The following is a 19921-nucleotide window of genomic DNA, read 5'->3' as shown; positions in this document are numbered from 1 at the left end:
GTTTCACCTGAGAGCTAATTTAGAAGGTAAATATCTACGACGAACGTAATATTCAAGAACGAGATCAAAAGGTCACATCGCACCGTAACTGCATATCAAAATAACAGGAATATGTCTTGAGGAGGAAGATGATGATGATATGTACCAGTAAATACTCTTGTTCTTGGTTCACATGACTCATGCCCAAAGCGAGAAGTGCGTGATCCATCTACGATGTCACCCCGATGGTTTTAAATCATTTGGCAACGTATTCAGAATCCTTAGCAATCCATTTTCAAGACAAACGTGAAAGCAAGAAACAACATCGTTACCAGTTACCACTGACAACGGTATATGCTCGATCGGTTAAACGTATACTATGGCATCTGACAAAAGCATAAATATTGAAAGAAACGTGTCCAGATAAATATAATCGAATGTCTGAGTCTTTTTTTTCGAGGCAACTGTATAATAAATTTCACAAGTCAAGTTTCCTAGGGTATAACATATAAGCCTTGGCAGCTGAGTAGGATCCGTCCCCCGAGGTAAAGACATGAACTCCACTCCCGACGGGCAACCAAATGCACCAGTGAACTTCTTAACTTCCTTCCATCTCATCTTATTCACTTTCCTCCCCATTTCATCCCACTTGCCCCCTGATGTATATACGCTGGCTAATTGGACTTATCGTTCTCCATTATCACCTTCAATTTCTAGTAGCTTGCTCGATCTATGCCATTTTTGTCATTACTGAAAAGTACTTTTCTCCATCTTCCTCATAGTTTTTGGAAATCATTTTTCATATGCGACAGGAGCACTTCCCAGATGGATCTGCAAGGTATTGCGAGGAGAAAAATGTACAGTGGTTGGTTCAATATCAACTTACTATCGCAAATATGGAATTTCCTGACGTATTTGTCAAAAGATACTCAGAGAGAGACGATTTCTCTGGATGATATGGTATCTGTCAAGGAAAAGAACTTGTGATAATCGAAAAAAACTTTGAGCTCTAAAAAGTATTCATTGTTAGTAGCAGCACAATGAGAATTACAGAAGAAGGTTATCGCCTATGAATGGAAAGTATTGTAGCAGCATTGTAAGAATGAATGGCAGGGCAATTCTCCTTTGGCAAGAAAAAGCAGCACGTGCATGTCTGGCTACGTACCTTGCCAAAGGAGGATCGCACAGTCATTTTTTCCCCACACAATACGCCTTTCGTACACAAATTAGGCTGCGTAGAGATGCCCTTACATGTTTCAGATACAAGAAATAACAGTTCATATAAGCAACCTTGTCTGGCACCTTCATAAGTATATGCTGAAGGACATGGCATATACTTTGGACTATTCCTTCATTCGGGATTCCCTTTGCTTTTCAGAGGATCAGGGCCCCATTATTTTTTGACCTCTCTGCATCTTCCTGTTCGTTGGATATGCTTTTTTATTTCTCCCCTTAAGTTACCTACTTATTACACAAGAAGTGATAATTGAAACATGTAGAATGTGCTTTTGATGTTTTATGGAGCATTCGATCCTTTTGCTTAGGAACAAAAGATTCTTGTTTTATGATGTTATACTAGATAAGATTCATGATGGCGCGAGTCAATTCATCTTTAGCGGTAAATTATTCTCGGATAGTGTATTTTCTAACATTAGTTCCATTATTATGAATGGAATTAAAATGCTCGTTCATATTTTTGTTATTAGTGTTATAAGTAAAGTGACCGTAATTTGTTCATTATTTTCTGATGAATGATATATTCCTCAATTTCATAAGTGTTGAGCCCCCATAGTAGAACTAAGAATCTAGCTTTTCTGCAGAATGTGCAATGCCACAGTTCAAGATAAGCTTAAGCTTGATCATTATTTGTTCATCTTTTTTCTCAGATCACATTCATCGCAGGCATGCATTATTCCTTTTGCATTATCTCATACTTTTTTCCTACATATATAAACTGAAATTTTCTTGACACGGTTTGTTTTTGTGGAAAGGACGTAAGGGGAAGCTGATGAATCGTGATTGGAATACCCTTTGACGCTTTTCCATCTTTGGATCTTTTGATTACCACCCTAAAATACTCGAGTTTCTCACTCAGGCAATTATTTTCTAAAGGGTGTTTGATTAAAACCACTGTTTTCAAAACCGACTCACTCGGCCGGTTCGATTGGAAACCGGCCACAGGTCTGATCCGAAACATACTTAAAAACCGTTTTAACAGTCAAACCCGGTCAAGAGTGATTGAATTATTTTTTTAAGCAGATCCATCCGATCACTTATCCGATCATAAAAACAATATTGATTAAAACAAGACTCTAACCAAAACTACCATATAAACTTGTTTCAATGGCTTCAGGGACATCATTACAAGTAACAACAAAATGAAATTTTACATTAAGAAAAAAAAACATCAAATCCATATAATCATGCATGGCTTCCTATTTCTCAGTCTTTCCGTTCCATTTACTTGCATGTATATATATGTATAATATAATATGTGTATGTACGTACACACACACACACAACGAAAGCACCTTTTAAAAAATTAGTCGACACTATCTATCATGGATTATATGCAAAAATTAGTACACGAACTTCTGCATGTAATGCATAGGTCTATGAGTCTATCTATAGTATGCTTCAAACCAAACACGAATGGCATATTCGATAACTCAAAGACATTATGGATGTGTCTCCTGCTGTTGTTAAAAATAAATCTAAACCAGAACTATGTGGAACCGTGACCAAATTATTGTAGAAGTATAGCCAAACTGAAACAAATCCAATATTCACAAAAATCAAATAATCCTTTGGACAATGAAAGAGTTATTAAACGAAACCAAAAAACTACAAAAAAAAAGGAAAGAAAGAAAATAAACCAAAAAAAACTTTACTCATCAAAACTTGAAAAGAAGCTGCCTGCACATAATAGGCATGCATGGCGACTACCTAATATAGTAAAGTCATGTCAAATGATTGCATGCTGTATGAGAGCTAATTAGAGTTCAATGTATGTGCGCCTAGAGTGATTGAACGATAGCCTGCAGATCTTACCCACATGCAGCAGCATGATATCATGACCAAATATTTCGTATTATCGATCGAAAGGTCCTTTGGGATCAAGCTGTTTGCACAATTGCACGTAAGTCAGATAGAGCAGTCGACCTTTAGAACCTGTACGATGATTATTCGTGTGTTTGCAAAAATACTTGAGTTGATCTAACTTGCAGAAACCCAGCATTTGGCCCAGAAGCAAGAAAAGCCAATTAACTGTCTTTTTCTTATCGGAAATTATAGGTTTCACGCTATTGTTTTTTCCACATAATCTGCATGGAATTAAATCAGGGAACAACCAAGCAATGGGGGGTTGATCATGCGTTCGGCCCTTGTTTTCGATGATAAATTGGAAGATTTCTAATGATTTCTGCCGCAAGTCGAACCCCATCTCGTAGTTTCGGTCGCATCTCTTGCATTGGACGTCACCGATTATGGTGTGGATCGGGATGGAGAGTAGGTGCTGGAGGCTGTGCACTGTGGCACGGAGGTTCGTTGCCCAAGAGTACGGCGGCGCGATCTCGAGGCTCTTTCCTCCTCGGGGGAGTTGAGTAGGGTTAAACCGAGAGCGTGGCGGCCGTGGGTGGCCATCTCCATTGCAAGAAGGTTCTTGAAAGAGTGACGGTGGAGGCGTAAATGGTTGTGTAGGGAGTATTGGGGAGTTGATGGTTGCTGTGGGGGGAAACTGTCGATTAACTGGTGACGATGGAAACGAAGGTGGCTGTGGAAAGAGTATTGTATATTTGACGGTTTCGTTTGGATATAAGTTTCGATAAACTTCCGTCAGTGGCGGAGGCGGAGGCGGTTGTGGAGAGTGTGTTGGAGAGGCGAGGGGGGTTGGGATCGGGAATAATTGCAAAGAAACTGGTATCCGCGGTGGTGTCGGGGACAATTGCCGAGGTGTCTGTGGAGAGATTCTTGGAGAGTCGACAATTGCGCTCGTGGAAAATAGTTCATAAACCGGTACCGACGTCGGTGGCGGCGGCAAAGCTGGAGACGGTTGCGGCGACCTTGGAACGAATGGTTCAAGGGACAAAGAAAGGTTTAACTGGTCATCGTTGTCCTCTTCGGGACTGACGGCGTCGATCTTTCTCTTCTTGTCGATATGATGATGGTTTCCGTTTTCCATCTCTATTATTTTAATTTTTGATAAGATCTCTATTATATATATATATAGTTTTGATATCCTGCACATTTATAGTGTGCACATTTGTGAGCATCGATGAAATGTCACTCATCTATTGAATGCACAATTTTCTTATATTTCATCATATTCAATGAGTGAGTGACACATTATCGATGCTCACAAATATGTATACGGTAGGTACGAGGATATCAAATACACACAAAGTTGTAAAGAAGAGTTGGAGTAGAAGCTAAGAATGCGAGTAAATGGTGAAATGTATGGTGTGATTGATTTTGGTTGACTAGTGTCAGTCCATGTTGACAAAGGCGGCACTGTAGCTCGGGCGAATTTTATTTTTAATTTTTTTAATTGACATTTTGGTTCAAACTTATATTGAAAAGTTGAAATAGAAAAACAAAGATAAAATGATGAAAATTTAAATTTTTTTTATTTAAAGCAGTTTAAGTAGGAAAAAAATAACTCCCCAATGAAATTAAGATTTTAGCAAAAAATCTAATTAATTGAAATGTATTGTTTTGTATTTTGTAAAAAAAATTAGCTCAAGTAATATTGTATTTCTGCTCCGCTAGTATATGTTGGTTTGAGGTAAACATAGGAAATTACTCTCTTTTAAAATTGATTTGTGAGATAGTTTCATAAAAGTGTTTTTTGTGTATATTTACAGATAGAAAGTGAGTGTATATGAGCCGAGATAACATATATAAAAGTATATATATCGGTGTTTTGTTCAATGAATTTGATGAAATCATTTATTACTTAAAACAATGTCTGTGTTCATGAATTTATATCCATAATTATGTTAAGTAAATAAAATGTTTGTCATATGATCATATCATTAGTCTATGAACATCTAACATGTATTGAAAACATATAGCTTGTGATACTCATATGATTGAAATATTTTATGTATGGATTTATGAATTTCAAATGTATTTTGATTATTTGGAGAAGTAAGAGCATAAACTTCAAATCAACATTTTGGATATCAATACAGGTGAGTTTCAAGTTCACTTGATAATGATTTTATTTGAAATTCGTTATATTTTTGTATTATTAATGTACAAATAAGTAAAAAAATTATTTAAGATTTGATATATTATTTCATTGTAACAATAAAACCAGCTACCAACATTTATTGTTTCAGGTATTAATATAAGTTAAATAAATATTATAAACTGTAATTGAGGCATTGTTTCTTTTATATTGCAAAAATAACATTTTATATTCAGTACTTTATTTTTTAGATAATTTTATGCACGTTATTTAAAAAGCATGTGCCCTAAACAAATTGTTCAATGTAGCCTATAGGGCTTTTAGCATAAAGAAATTAATAACTCACGTGTTTTTTTAATTCATTTATTTTAATTTTTAAAATGTAATTCATTTATTTTTTGGTAAAACGATTTTAGTTATGAATTTATCAGTACATAAGAGTTTTTACTTTTTAGCACCAGTGGTAGCGATGTATCTAGCCAAACCAAAATTTGGACTCACGAGGCCTATCTCTAGCTAAGGTAGAAAATCCATGACATACCATGTATCTTCCTACAAATATCACGTTTGAGTTTTTAATTCATGAATTCACTATATTGACTTTCAGCAACACTCTTAGCTGCTCTCTTATTATATTTTCAGTCTCTAACTTGAGTGTCGGAGAAACTACGTCAAGACACCTTCCTTGCCACCTTCTAACGGTCTCCTTCGTGATTTTAGACCTAAAGTAAATTTGAGATCTGCATTCGTACTGTTATCATGGAACCGAATTCTAAATTTTCAGTGAATATCAAATATATATTTTAAATTAGACACAACTATGCAACCTATAAGGTCTATTTTTTTAACAAAACCTAAAAATATCGTCTTTCTAAAAATCGAGAGGTTAGACTATGCCCAAACATCCTAGGCAATACCTTTTAAAATAATGGCTTTTAGATCATTCATATTTAATTTTTGTAATTAATTTCAAATGTGTACATTTGAAAATACAGAGAATTTCCGGCTTGGCAATCTTTATCATTTATTTATCTTTAAAATGATTTTAAAATAACTTGGGATCAGTTTGGCAACAATTTACGACACACGGCTCCAGTTCCCACGATGGGCATTATGTGTGGGATTAGAATCATGCAGATTAACATTGTTCAAAGAAGAAGACACAACACGTAAACCCACTTCTTCTCGCTGGATTTCCACCCCTACAGCTCGTAATTGGTATGTTTTTATTCTCCAAATCCATCACACCGTTTGTTTATCTGATATTCATTGCGTACTTCTCAAGTGTAAGAGGAAATGGCGCTGACTGGCTTTGATTTATGGGTTCCTGGCCCGTTTGATGTTGATCTTTTTCAGGAATCGTATAGGCTGGATTTCGACTTCATTCGCCTCATTATGTTCATACGCTGGATTGAATCAACGTTAGTGGATGTTAATTTTGTTTAATTTCTCGTTGTCTATGACATGGGGTTTGGCTTATTTATACTTGTATTGTCATGGATTACATTGATTTGGTTACAATTACAGAGTATTGGATTTCGGAGACGAAATGCAGAAGGTTTCCTCATGGGTCCGGTCGGTGAGTGTTTACGCCTTTTCATTTCGATTCTTTGAATACTAGCTAGTGTTTTCTTGCCGAGTTTGAGAAGTACTTGATAAATTGTTGAAATTCGCTTATTATTTGTGCCGCCCTTCATGATCTCGATTCGGTAAAAAACGGGAATCGGGTGCAAAGTATATATTTGGTATGCAAAAGTCCGTAAAATTTTAAGTTGGTTTTTTTGGTGGTTTTTGTTGTCTTATATCCTATGTACATGCACATGTACACCTTGGTTTTTAGTCTATGCATCACTTTCCGTCTCCCATGCTTACTTTATAAATGTCATTAACATGATGTGACATGTGTATGATGAAATCCTCAATCTCTATTCTACGAAAATTTCGATGAAAACCCCCTTTTAACTGCTTCTCTTAATGGAAGTGTTAATTTCCCCGAATGTATCGCGCTTTTGGCCTGATACACCTTCCTCAAACTCGAACTTTTGAGAAAAAGTGGTTTCTAACGTACTCCATCAGTTATGTGTAAATTCAAGGGTGAAAACAAGAAGATTAGCATAGGCTATGCAGTGAGTTGATGAGACGCAAAATCCATTGTTTCTGAAAAACCACTTCTTTATATTGTAGCCCTCATTGGACCGCCTATCAAATTTCATAATATGGATTGATGTACTACATTAGGATAAGCTATCATACAGGTACAGAACCGTGACTTTCATTTTGGGCTGACTAAGCTTTGGGAATAGCACATCGTATATATTGCTCTCTCTATGCCATGATTGGCATTATTTTAATTTGAGGAGCAAACAACGCCCCCTTTGCCTATGTAGGTTCTTTATGCAGAAACACTTATAGGTACTATGATGCATATTTTCAAAAAAAAATTAGAGATTAATTGGTCTAATATTCTCACAGATTGGTGATCTCGGGCTGTGTTTAATGTGGCACATCACACATTTGGTTATTAGTTTATGGTACTTCATACTGCGTTTGGCCGATGGTATTGAGAGTTTTCTTATCTATATCGGTGCATTGACGTGGTACAAAGCTTGTGATATTAGTAGCGTTCAGAATCTGGCAGTTGTTTTTGACAGTAAAGAAGCTCTTCAGACAATCAAAGTTCTTGACCTATTGCGGTGGCTTGCAGCTAATGGAGTGAAAAATGTATGTCTCTATGACAGGGAAGGTATAAAAGGGCAGTCTCCTATTACCTATTATTTTGGTTTGATTTCGAGATATTTAGCTATAATGGTAATTTACAATTGTGTTCTTGGCTGCAGGAGTGCTGAAGAATTTCAAAGAAGCTCTCTTGTTATTGTTGAAAAGCGAACAAAAATCTAAGGTGCCATTCAATGTCCCTGAATGAAATTGAAATTTAAGTCTAGAAATTATTTCGCATTGAACTTTACTAAGTTTGAGAATTCAAATGGCGCCTCTTTTTGATCGCATTTTACTGAAACGGTATCTGAGGCTTGTCAACATTGGAAAAGTGAAAACAGTTTTGTATCCATTAATTTGTTCAATCTTGAGTGTCCATTGAGTTTTCAAAGTTTGGTTTAGGTATACTAATTTTAATTTTTGGACTATTTTGAATTAATTGTTAATATGACACTGAAACATGCCGACATCACATCAAAAAATTATCGACTTGATCAAGAATTAAACCAAAATAACATAAAATTAAAAGTTAGTCCTAAAATCAGAAAAGTTAATAAATAAAAAAAAATCATTGTTATTTTTGGTAATTATTGTTTCCAAAACATCACATGATTGGATGCCACTTGTTGCAAAGCACATGAAAAATATAATATTTCCTATTCAGACATGACGACTAACATTACAGGTCAACCAATTTACTCAACAATATTAATGCATACATAGTTATCATATAATTTCTTTCTTTCGGAAGCATCACAGAGTGTCATATTTTATGTACCTTTGTGCTTCTAAAATGCCTGTCTTCTCCAGGAATCCACAAGCAAACTCTTTTTTGAGAAGAAACAAATGAGTTTGGAAGTGATTTCCTTTTCTGATGGAAAACACGCAGTGACCAAAGCAGCTAACTTTCTGTTAGAGAAGCACTATTTGAGTGTTCGTAAAGAGAAGCGGAAGTTAACAGAGTCGGACATGAATGACGCTCTTGGAGCAATGGGTTGTTATTGTTTTTTCTCTGTTGTGTTTTTATTCTTGCTATTATAGAATATGGGAATAGTATTTTTAATGCTGTTCTTGTTTTCAAAATCACTGATTTGTAAAATTAGGATATGGAGGCTCAGAACCCGATCTCATGTTGATTTATGGGCCTGCTAGATGCCACCTGGGGTTCCCGGCTTGGAGAATTCGTTATACCGAGATTGTGTGAGTATATACTTCATCCTTTGTTGAATGCCAGCAATCGAGAAGACATTGCATATATTGCATAAAGCTTATCATGATAGTTATCAAAACATTTGTTGGTAACTTTCATATATCTAGCCTTCTTAGTTCTTGTAACCTGGCATCTCTTTTAATTGAAAGTTGCCAAGAAAGTTTAGTTGAGTGTCCCATTTGATATAGCAACATTTGCTCACTATTTCGCTGATTGTTTAGAAATACTTTAAAAAGGTTATTTGGTCCAACAAATCAACAATTTTATATCGGAAAGATCAAAGATATACATATATCACATGCTTTGCCGAAACCATTCATGACCTTGAAACCGATTTGTTTATAATCCACCTCATCACATATTGCTGTTGCACGATGTTGCAAAACAAGTAAAGGAAATTGGCATCATTCGTGTTGGTATTTTACATTGTTCAGCCGGAAACTAACAAAGCAAATCCCGACTTGCTTTACTCGGAAATAATGGACTTCGGATCCTCCTGCAGGTACATGGGCCCAGTGAAGTCTATGAAATTCGGCTCCATCATAAAAGCATTTCACAGGTTCACTATGTTGCATCAAAACTATGGTAAGCATATATACTACCCACAAAGCTGCACTTTTTATTTAATTCGGCCTGTGTTGGACTTTTGAAGCTTATGTTTCACACATAGACGTATGAGAGCTAAGAAGACAAATTTCCCATGTGCTATAATATTCTTGATTGCAAATAGAAAACGAAAATTAATTATTTTTAAGCGTTATTTAGTCATGCAGCTATCAGTTAAATCCTATTTTTTTGCCATCACTTTGCATTAGCATTCGATATCTACTATTATCACTCCGGATTCGACAAAAGAACTGGATGTAACTACAGCCTTGTTTCCCAAACTGGATTGGGAGCTATAATAGATCCCTTCATATTTTCGGAAAGAAAGGGAAGAAAGATATTGTGGACTTGTAACAGAGTAAGTCCGTTTGATGTATAAGGATTCATGAATTGTAATTTTTTTTTTCCTTTCCAGGTACATGATTCGGTAAGCTTCATCAAGTCGCCTTTGCACGCACGCACGCACACGATAAAAAACATATTTGTCGAGTGGAGATTAAAAATATACAGAGTTTTGGGATTTTGGGTTCAGGAATTTTTGTCCAAGTTGTAGCAAACAAGTTCTATTTCAATCCCATGTAGAAACTTGGTGTTGATAATCAGTGTTCAATGACATTTTTGAAGTTTTTATTGAAATTTGATGTGCCTTTAAGATTATGGTCTCAACGAATATGCTTGACTTTATTCATTTATTTATCGAATACCTTTGAAATAGGCAACAAACTGAAAAAATGTCATTTAAAAAATGAAATTCGACATTTTGCAATTTAAAATATATTAACTTCATAATATTTAGTTTAGTTTTTCATTTTATTTGATTGGCCATGTCCATTAACTTTTTTATTTCCATTTTATTCTTGAGCTAAATTTATTTTGCTATATGAACTATTTATAAATATTCAATCTGATATAGAATAAATAAATATATAGAACTAAAATTAAAAATTTTCCATATATAACTAAATATAAAATATTAAACAACATATGAATTTCAATTTATGCACAAAATCGTTTTTTATATAATTACACAATCCATAATAAAATAATAATATCCATGTTAAAAAAATTAAGGTACCGATATTCGAATTTTTAAATGGTATATAATTTAGGCAAAAGATCAATTTTAATCCTATATGTATTGTATTAATAAATATTTTAAAAATATATTATATTTGAATATATAATATATATGTGTGTTAATTAATAACATTAATATTATAATGTAAAGATGGATAAAAATATCGATTATTTATAATTAAATATTGAAATAAATATAATATTTTTAAATAATAAAATTAATTTTTTTAAAAAATATATAATTTTTTCGATATAAAATAATATATACAAATATTATTCTAAAATATCTATGTAATAATATAATATAATTTTTTTTAACCACGACTTTTAATCCCACATGTTTCTCCCAATGTGGACCGCCAAATAATACTCTGGTTAAATTTGTAAAATAAAACATGAAATAACTCCATTTTCAGATCATAACAAATTTTCCCTTAACTTGCGTGTATGTAATAGTAGCTAACAGAGCAATCAATTTTGTCGAAGTATTTTCGCTTGAAAACGCAGAGATCTAAGTACAATGGCTCAGCCACTCGTGAAGAAAGACGATGATCGCGACGATGAAGGTGCATTTCAGAAATTCAATTCGATATATGTTCTTAATTTCGTTTCAACGGTGAAATTTCGAATTATTGAATAATAATTTCAGTTCTCATTTACCTTTACCTGATTTAAAGTCGACTTCAGATCTGCTGTTATGTGAAAATTGGAGATTATGATGTGAATGTTGTATGTATGACTGATTAGAACACTAGAGAATTAGATCGAGTGATCTATTAGTGTGCGATTCGATTTTCAGTTACGGATCTTTAGGCCCGTGGTAGAGGCTGGATTTCGCTTGATTTGTTTAAATCACTAGTCTTTGGAGTAAGGAACTTATATTAGGTTCGCACACTCCTAATGTGAACTGTAGGTCATCGGATAAATAGGAAGTAATTGTAGCATTATATCATTGATCCGGTTTTTACTGGATCGTTTAAATTGGAGGAGATATGATTGTTATTGGAGTTTTATCTGATAAATGGTTAACGTTATAGCCTGATTCATGTTGTAACATTGATATTGTTATACTCTCAGTGGATTACTCTCCGTTTTCGGGGATTGAGAAGGGTGCAGTATTACAGGAAGCTAGGGTTTTCAACGACCCTCAGCTGGATGCTAGGAGATGTTCACAGGTATCTTAATTGTTGTCATGTCAATCTAGTAAACACTTCGTGCATATGCTCTAGGATTTGTTGATGAAAAGGAAAGGGCAAACCTTTGAATACAATTCATACTTGTTGTACTTTCAGGCATCTGTAAGGTAGTTATGTAAAGATATTAAATTTAGCGAATCATTATGAAAAAGAGTGATTTTAAATTTCTAACACATAAGTAATAAACGTCTCTAGTGTTTATGATTGCATGAGTTGTACTTTATGTTTTTCTTGGAAACCCAGCCAGTGATTCATCATCTGAACTAAAATTTTGACACTGAATTTGTAATTTGGATTACTTTTGTGTTTCTTTTGTAAATAATTACTTCTTTGAATTTTTTTTTTTACTTTTCAGGTCATCACGAAGCTTCTGTATCTTCTCAATCAAGGTGAGACATTTACAAAGGTGAGTACCTATATCTCTTGTTCTCTCTACCTCACAGGCATATAATGTAGGGTCCTTGGCCCTTTCCATATTTAGCTTGCATTTTGATTGAAATTTTAATTTGCATTAGCAAATTCTACTTTCTCCTGGAACCATGTTCCTCATTTTCCTTGTAATAGTCCACATAAGAAGAAAGTAATTGGCTAATTGCCTCCTCAGATCAAACTAATATAAATTTGTCATTGTAAAAACAAATAGCAACTGTCAGGGAGGCAAGATGAATCCAATGCAATGCATGATCTGGGCATGCTATAACAAACCAAAATTTGAGTAACATAGCGTTTTCGAAATATCAAATCTCAACAAACACGAGGGTCAACAAAGTCAATTAATTTATTATGGGACTCAATGTTTCCAAAGCATTAAATCTATTTCATTGTGGCATAGCAAAGGAGCCTGTTGACTTTTAAAAGTTCATTGGTACATAGTTTTTATAACATTTATTTGATATTTAATTTTCAGTCAGAATACTCAAAGTGAATTCTGATGGATGTTGCGCTTAATTTGACTTGTAGATCGAAGCTACAGAAGTATTTTTCTCAGTAACAAAGCTGTTTCAGTCTAGAGATAATGGCTTGAGAAGAATGGTATATCTGATGATAAAGGAGCTTTCACCCTCTGCAGATGAGGTAAATCATGTGCATTTGTCACCCCTTTATTTTCCTTTTTTATATACTTTCGATGTGGGAGAGAATGAACTTGGCTTTTTTATGATCCAAGGTTATCATCGTCACAAGCTCCCTAATGAAGGATATGAATAGCCGAACTGATATGTACCGAGCAAATGCCATCCGCGTCTTATGTCGAATTACTGATGGAACGCTTCTGACGCAAATTGAAAGATACCTAAAGCAGGCTATTGTGGATAAAAATCCTGTGGTTGCCAGTGCTGCTCTTGCAAGTGGTATTCATTTGTTACAGGTACAAGATGATGTTTGGGGAATCATATCAATCTTTAGCGATTGAAGATTTCAGCATTAAATAATTTAAAACATTTATAACAGACAACCCCAGAGATAGTGAAAAGATGGAGTAATGAAGTGCAAGAAGCTGTTCAATCACGAGCTGCACTTGTGCAATTCCATGCACTCGCTTTGCTCCACCAGGTATTTGTTTTGTCGTTCATTAGCATCTGTTTTAAAATTATATCACCATTATGAACCTTTTATTTTGCCTGGACCATGTTGCGGGACAGTTGATACTATTCCAGGTCTTATATTTAGAAAAATGTATATAACCACTTGTCAACACTATTGGATATTGAGCTGGGGGCTAAAATTTGAATTTTAAAGTATCGGTGTTCTGGATACTGGCCCCATGTAAAATTTGTTTAGCAGTTTGTTTGGCTTCATTTCCTGATTTAATCATGAGTAAAATCAAATTAGCTTCTAATGTTCCATCTTCTGTTTGCATTGATGGGCGTAACATTCAAAGGTTAATCTGTCCCAAAAACATGAATCATGTCAGATTAATTATTGTTGTTCCTTTATTACCGCCTATGAAAAGAGAAAACAATGAAATTCAGTTATTTTTTCGCAGTCACCCCAAAAAATTGTTTTTTTTTGTTTATCAATTTATAAGAGTGAATAATCTTGCTCGGAAATTATTCAATTGGCTGATTATTCTTGGTTCATGGGTCATTGTTTTGAGCTGTCTCGATGTGATTCAAGTGGATTGAGATGTCTACTATTGAATTGCAGATTCGACAAAATGATCGACTGGCTGTCAGCAAGTTGGTTACCAGTTTGACCAAGGGGACTGTTCGTTCTCCTTTAGCTCAATGTCTTCTAATTCGTTATACTACTCAGGTGTTTTTTTCTATGATATTGTTCTGAATTGCCTTGTTTTCTTGGTTTCATTTGACATTCGTTTCAGTATTAGGTGAGCATTTGCTTCATTGATATATGTAGGTCATCAGAGAGACAGGTGTAAACACTCAAACAGGAGACCGCCCGTTTTACGACTATCTTGAGGGGTGTCTTCGTCACAAAGCTGAAATGGTTATCCTTGAGGCAGCTAGGGCAATCACAGAGTTGAGCAATGTGACTACCCGAGAGTTGACTCCTGCCATAACTGTTTTACAGCTCTTCTTAAGTTCTTCTAAGCCCGTGCTTAGGTTTGCTGCTGTCCGAACTTTGAACAAGGTTTGTATCTATAGAAGGATTATCATATCTTATCTTCTCGTCAGTGATTGATTTTCTCAGTTATGCCTGAGTTGCTGATGGTCTGCCATTTTTTCCTTGCTTTCACCTCTATATTCTCCGTATTGGATGCACACTGCCAGTCTTCTTAAGGAAGGAATTAACTAGTTTTCATCTAATATAAGCTTGAAATTACTGCAGGTCGCAATGACACATCCTATGGCTGTGACAAATTGTAACATTGACATGGAAAGTTTGATTTCAGACCAGAACAGAAGTATAGCAACACTTGCCATCACCACTCTACTGAAAACAGGCAATGAATCTAGCGTTGAACGCTTGATGAAGCAGATCACCACCTTTATGTCTGATATTGCTGATGAATTCAAGATTGTCGTGGTAGATGCTATTCGATCCCTGTGTCTGAAATTCCCCCTCAAGTACAGATCATTGTGAGTGATTGTAGAGTTTCACTAGTTCCTTGTCTTCTGGGAATGTTATCTTTCCTTTTTCATATTGTTTGAGTGCAAATTTCACTAATTGTCTTTAATCATCTGGATTTACTTAGGATGAATTTTTTGAGCATCATTTTGAGAGAAGAGGGTGGATTCGAGTTCAAAAAGGCAATTGTTGATTCAATTGTGATTTTGATCAGAGATATTCCAGATGCCAAAGAAAGTGGACTACTGCACTTGTGTGAGTTCATTGAGGACTGTGAATTCACTTATCTTTCCACCCAGGTAGAATTTATCTTCTTAGAATATTGATTCATCCCTTCTTCACGGCCATCTTATTTGGATCAATTATCAATTGATTTTTATTGTTTGATGTTCAATTAGATACTTCACTTTCTTGGGAATGAGGGACCCAAAACTTCTGATCCCGGTAAATATATCCGCTATATTTACAACAGAGTGATACTTGAGAATGCAACTGTCCGTGCCAGTGCTGTTAGCACATTGGCAAAATTTGGTGCCATGGTTGACTCCTTGAAAGTAAGTCTAAACTTTAAATTGTGCATCTCCTTTAGTATTATTGTTAAAATCCTAGATTGATTAACTGGAAAAAACCATTTACTCTTGCTGCAGCCCCGGATATTTGTTTTGTTGAAACGTTGTCTATTTGACAATGATGATGAGGTCAGTTTGATGTCCCTATGAAACTTGTAGCTAGTTTTATTTCATTCTTGAATCGATATTCAGTATTTCATGATACATTGATATTGAGATCATCTATTTTAAGTTGAGTTTGGTAATTTTATGTCTGATTGTAATATAAACTATTTTCTGCATTCAAATGGGAATATTGTGGTAGGAAAACACTTTGCAGTTTTATTGTCACCTGTAACATGATTTTATTTTTGGGAGCCTCCTGAATATTGAAAATCTGTTTGCTGCTGGGTGCTGGCCAATTGGATGGCATACCTTCTTGTGGAACTTGTTCCACTTTCTTCATTGAGCTCACTCCAATGTTTTCCTCGCCTTAGTTCGTATTTTTTTCTTTCTTTACTTCAAATTTTGATCATGGTTGAGTATGGCGTTTGTTTACCCTTTGGTGCGGTTATGTTCGTTTATGTGTCCTGGTTTGCTAATTCAGATAATGGAAGAATATTTAGGTCATGGTTTTATTGATTCACAATTTGATTAGATATTTAGCCTAAAGAAAATCTTAATGTCGGTCTTCCAATGTTGTGACAGTTCAACATAGTTGGTGTTTACTGCACCTTTGCTATTTCATGTCAGTCTGCTTTCTGAAGTTATGCTCAAGTATTGCTATCATCTTATAGGTTCGTGATAGAGCTACTCTGTACTTGAGTACCCTTGATGATGGTTCGGTTAGTGAAACAGCCAAGGACGTTAAGGAATTTTTATTTGGCTCCCTTGAGGTACCACTGACCAACATGGAGACAAGTTTAAAAAACTATGTAAGTTTCGATACTAAATTGGTGCTTGTTTTACTGTTATGCCTTCTGGATTTACTTGTATGCTTGATGCCACTCATTTGTTCATTTGGAACAGATACAGAATCCCACCGAAGAGCCCTTCGATATCCAGTCTGTACCAAAAGAGGTTAAATCTCAGCCTCTTGCAGAAAAGAAAGCCCCAGGCAAGAAGCCTGCTGGTTTGGGTGCACCACCTGCCACCCCTTCCTCTGCTGCCGATGCTTTTGAGAAGCTCCTCTCTTCTATCCCTGAATTTAGAAATTTTGGAAGTCTTTTCAAGGTTTGTGTTTCGATGTATTTGAACTTTCTGTATAGTTTCTGATTGATTTCCATAAATTTTAATTCTGACTACTTGAGCTCTCAATAAATTTTTATATCCTGTGGTCAGTCATCGGCACCGGTGGAGCTTACAGAAGCTGAAACTGAGTACGCAGTTAATGTTGTCAAGCACATATTTGACCGCCACGTGGTATTCCAGTACAACTGCACAAATACAATACCTGAACAGCTGCTTGAAAACGTATGGACCATATTTTCACAAATATTTTTTTCTTTCGGGCCTCCGATGAAGAATTCTTGATTTTTGTTTTTATGCTAGGTGACTGTGCTTGTTGATGCTTCTGAAGCCGATGAGTTTTCGGAAGTAGGATCCAAGCCTTTAAGATCTCTACCATATGATATACCAGCGCAGACATTTGTAGCATTTGAGAAACCTGAAGGTGTCCCTGCAGTTGGAAAGTTCTCAAACTCTTTGAGATTTATTGTCAAAGAGGTACTTGTTCCGTAATCCGGTCAACTTTGACGGATATTTGCATTTCAACAGTCTTATATTTTTTACATGCGCTACCACTTACATCCAGATGGACTCGTGGTATGAAGAGAAAAATGTTATCCCGTCAATGATTGTTTACTACTTGAATGTTTTTTACTACATTAACAGTTGGTAATTTTGCATCCGCCTATAATAAATATGTGCACTCGAATACTTTTTATCTTGGACCTTGCTGAGGATAGTTTTAAGTAGATAAAAATGTGCATTTCTAGTATAATTATTTGAATCATTATGCCTTCTGTGCCCCCTCGAGGTGGGGAATACGTCCTTTGTGAACGTAGGATTGTAGTGATTCTTCTATTACTAATTCCTCTTAAATTTTGTTAGGTTGATCCCTCAACTGGTGAGGCTGAAGATGATGGCGTAGAAGATGAATACCAACTAGAGGATTTTGAAGTTGTTGATGCGGATTATATTCTTAAAGTTGGGGTCACCAACTTCAAAAATGCCTGGGAAACCCTCGGCCCTGATTTTGAGCGTGTAGATGAGTATGGTCTTGGGCCTAGGGAAAGCCTGACGGAAGCTGTTAATGCTGTCATCAATCTTCTTGGCATGCAGCCCTGCGAGGTTGGTAGCTTTATCTGATATGATTTTTTTTATTCTTGTAGCGACTAGGATTAATTCCACGAAATTCCTGTTATAACTAGCAGATTCTAAAAAAAATTACATCGTGTTCACCACATTCGATGTGGAATTATTTTTTTCCCGAAAACTTGCTCATCATCAGGAGTTTTTTAAGGCAGATATTTGTCGCTTCATCTGCATATAGAAAAAAAGGGTACATTACATAGCATTGGTCGCTCTTGACCTCCAAAACTCAAAAGCATGGAAGATACAGTGGGACCAATAGTGTCACTGTGACTGTGTAATGGAATTCTGGTTGAAAATTTTGAATGTGCAAGGAAAGTTCACTGCTCAAGAACCCCTGCCAAATAACATGTCTTTTCTGGTAAGAAAGAAACTAAATGCATTTTCTTTCATTTCTTGTTACAGGGAACAGAGACGGTTCCGAGCAACTCAAGGTCACATACGTGTTTATTATCAGGTGTATACATCGGTAATGTGAAGGTGCTTGTGCGATTATCTTTTGGAATTGATGGAACAAAAGAGGTCGCAATGAAGTTGGCTGTGAGATCTGAGAATGAGATTGTCAGCGATGCTATACATGAAATTGTTGCCAGTGGATAAACCCCAACCGACCCCGTCCCGTGTTTGTTGGTCAAGATTTGGCTTCAGTTACCTTGTAGTTCAAGGGTTTTGTTGTTTGATCCCATAATTTTACGTTCTAGATTTACTTCCAGCTTTACCCTTGGCGGATAATCTACCAGCACACGAAGCGATTATAGGTTTCTTATAAATTTTTATTTAATGACATTCTTTTTTTGCCCTTGGTCTGTCCATATACTTAATAGATCATGATCTCGGCGAATTGGATTGTCGTATGGATGTCGAACGGACTTTATTTGACACTTTATGGCCAAAATGTTCTAAAGATGTCCATTGAGTGCATCACTGAAATGAATATCGAGGATGCGTGTCAATGGAAATTTTGGGGACCCGAAAGAAGAAACTAAACAAAAGTTCCTGCTTGCTATCTTTTGTTATCATAATCTTTGTTGCTTTCCGCAAAACTAAGCATGATAACAGGTGAAATCCAATTTTGATTTTGACTTCTTTGTTTCTCATCTATTTACTATTTCCATCTACCTTTTCTTTTCTGTTTATTTTTATTTTTATTTTTTAGGTAACTCTTTCTTTCAACTCATAAGATCCGATTTCAATTATGACCTCTTCTGTTCGTTTCTACGTAAAGATTTTATGCATTTTTTGGGTGTAAAACTCAACAGTTTTTGCTGTTAACTTTTTTATAATTTTTTAAAAAATATTTGATCTTATATTTTGTATTAGTTAGAGAACATATAATTATAATTAAATTACAAATTTAATTTAGTCCATAAAATGCATTATGAACCGCAAATATGTATGGATTAGTTAAACTTGAGTCATATTTACAGTCCCTTATTTTAACTGTACATTCTATAAGTTTCATTGATCGCTTTTCTTTTCTTTTTTTGAAATCCAAAGTTGGGTTTTCTAAAAACCAAAAAATACATAAACAATTTGTGTGTGTCGTTGGCATTTAATTAAAGTTCTATTAGATAATATATATTTTATTTTGATGATATAGAAATCTGTAATAGTTATTTTTAGGATTAATATAATAGTCTGTAAGAAACAAACGAGAAGATGTTGGTATGGTCCGAGAGATGTATATAAGAGGAATAGATACATATCTTTATCTCTATCTGTGTACTCTACTCTCAGGTCAAGTTTTTCCCTCTTTCTGCTCAGTCCGTATACATGTGCCACCATGAGCTCGTCTATGTGAAGAGGTTAATGCAGTCGCTCCAGATTAAATCGATTGTCTAGTGGATTATGGAAATGGAGGGAGTTATGAGAAGATTGATTCAGCTTAGCAGGGCTGGCAATTTGTTTGGATGATGCCGGAAAGGAAGGCAAAATTCAAAGGGAGGAGCCCGGCGCTTAATCGTTTAGTGTATGTTCGGTAATTCGCCAATGTTTTAGA

General features: G+C 35.3%; 3 protein-coding genes across 4 annotated transcripts; 2 read left to right on the top strand and 1 right to left on the bottom strand.

Moving 5' to 3' along the window:
• Nucleotides 1–2985: 2985 nt before the first annotated feature.
• Nucleotides 2986–4159, bottom strand: LOC140824391 (uncharacterized). The gene has a single exon (XM_073185982.1). The coding sequence runs from the start codon at nt 4157–4159 to the stop codon at nt 3071–3073; it is 1089 nt and encodes a 362-aa protein (XP_073042083.1). The 3' UTR covers nt 2986–3070.
• Nucleotides 4160–6195: 2036 nt separating this feature from the next.
• LOC140823789 (uncharacterized) lies at nt 6196–10349 on the top strand. Of its 2 annotated transcripts, XM_073185295.1 has the most exons (9): nt 6196–6388; nt 6527–6591; nt 6698–6749; nt 7643–7913; nt 8008–8069; nt 8696–8879; nt 8989–9085; nt 9598–9680; nt 10117–10349. In XM_073185295.1, exons 2-9 carry the CDS (start codon nt 6566–6568, stop codon nt 10122–10124), a joined length of 783 nt encoding a protein of 260 aa, XP_073041396.1. In that variant the 5' UTR covers nt 6196–6388; nt 6527–6565; the 3' UTR covers nt 10125–10349. The 2 variants fall into 2 exon arrangements, with proteins under 2 accessions (XP_073041396.1, XP_073041395.1); XM_073185294.1 differs by lacking the exon at nt 6196–6388 and having other exon boundaries at nt 6401–6591.
• A 798-nt stretch (nt 10350–11147) lies between these two features.
• On the top strand, nt 11148–18721 carry LOC140823788 (coatomer subunit gamma-like). The gene is made up of 18 exons (XM_073185292.1): nt 11148–11344; nt 11856–11953; nt 12330–12380; nt 12935–13048; nt 13140–13340; nt 13424–13525; nt 14120–14227; nt 14330–14563; nt 14762–15012; nt 15129–15300; nt 15400–15555; nt 15649–15699; nt 16347–16484; nt 16579–16782; nt 16891–17022; nt 17101–17274; nt 17662–17901; nt 18328–18721. Exons 1-18 carry the CDS (start codon nt 11299–11301, stop codon nt 18520–18522), a joined length of 2667 nt encoding a protein of 888 aa, XP_073041393.1. The 5' UTR covers nt 11148–11298; the 3' UTR covers nt 18523–18721.
• The last annotated feature ends 1200 nt before the right edge of the window (nt 18722–19921 follow it).

The sequence above is a fragment of the Primulina eburnea genome, chromosome 2 (assembly GCF_022965805.1).
Source record: "Primulina eburnea isolate SZY01 chromosome 2, ASM2296580v1, whole genome shotgun sequence".
Taxonomy (NCBI): domain Eukaryota; kingdom Viridiplantae; phylum Streptophyta; class Magnoliopsida; order Lamiales; family Gesneriaceae; genus Primulina; species Primulina eburnea.
The sequence above is the reverse complement of the archived record's forward strand: the minus strand, read 5'-3'. Positions and strand labels throughout refer to the sequence as shown.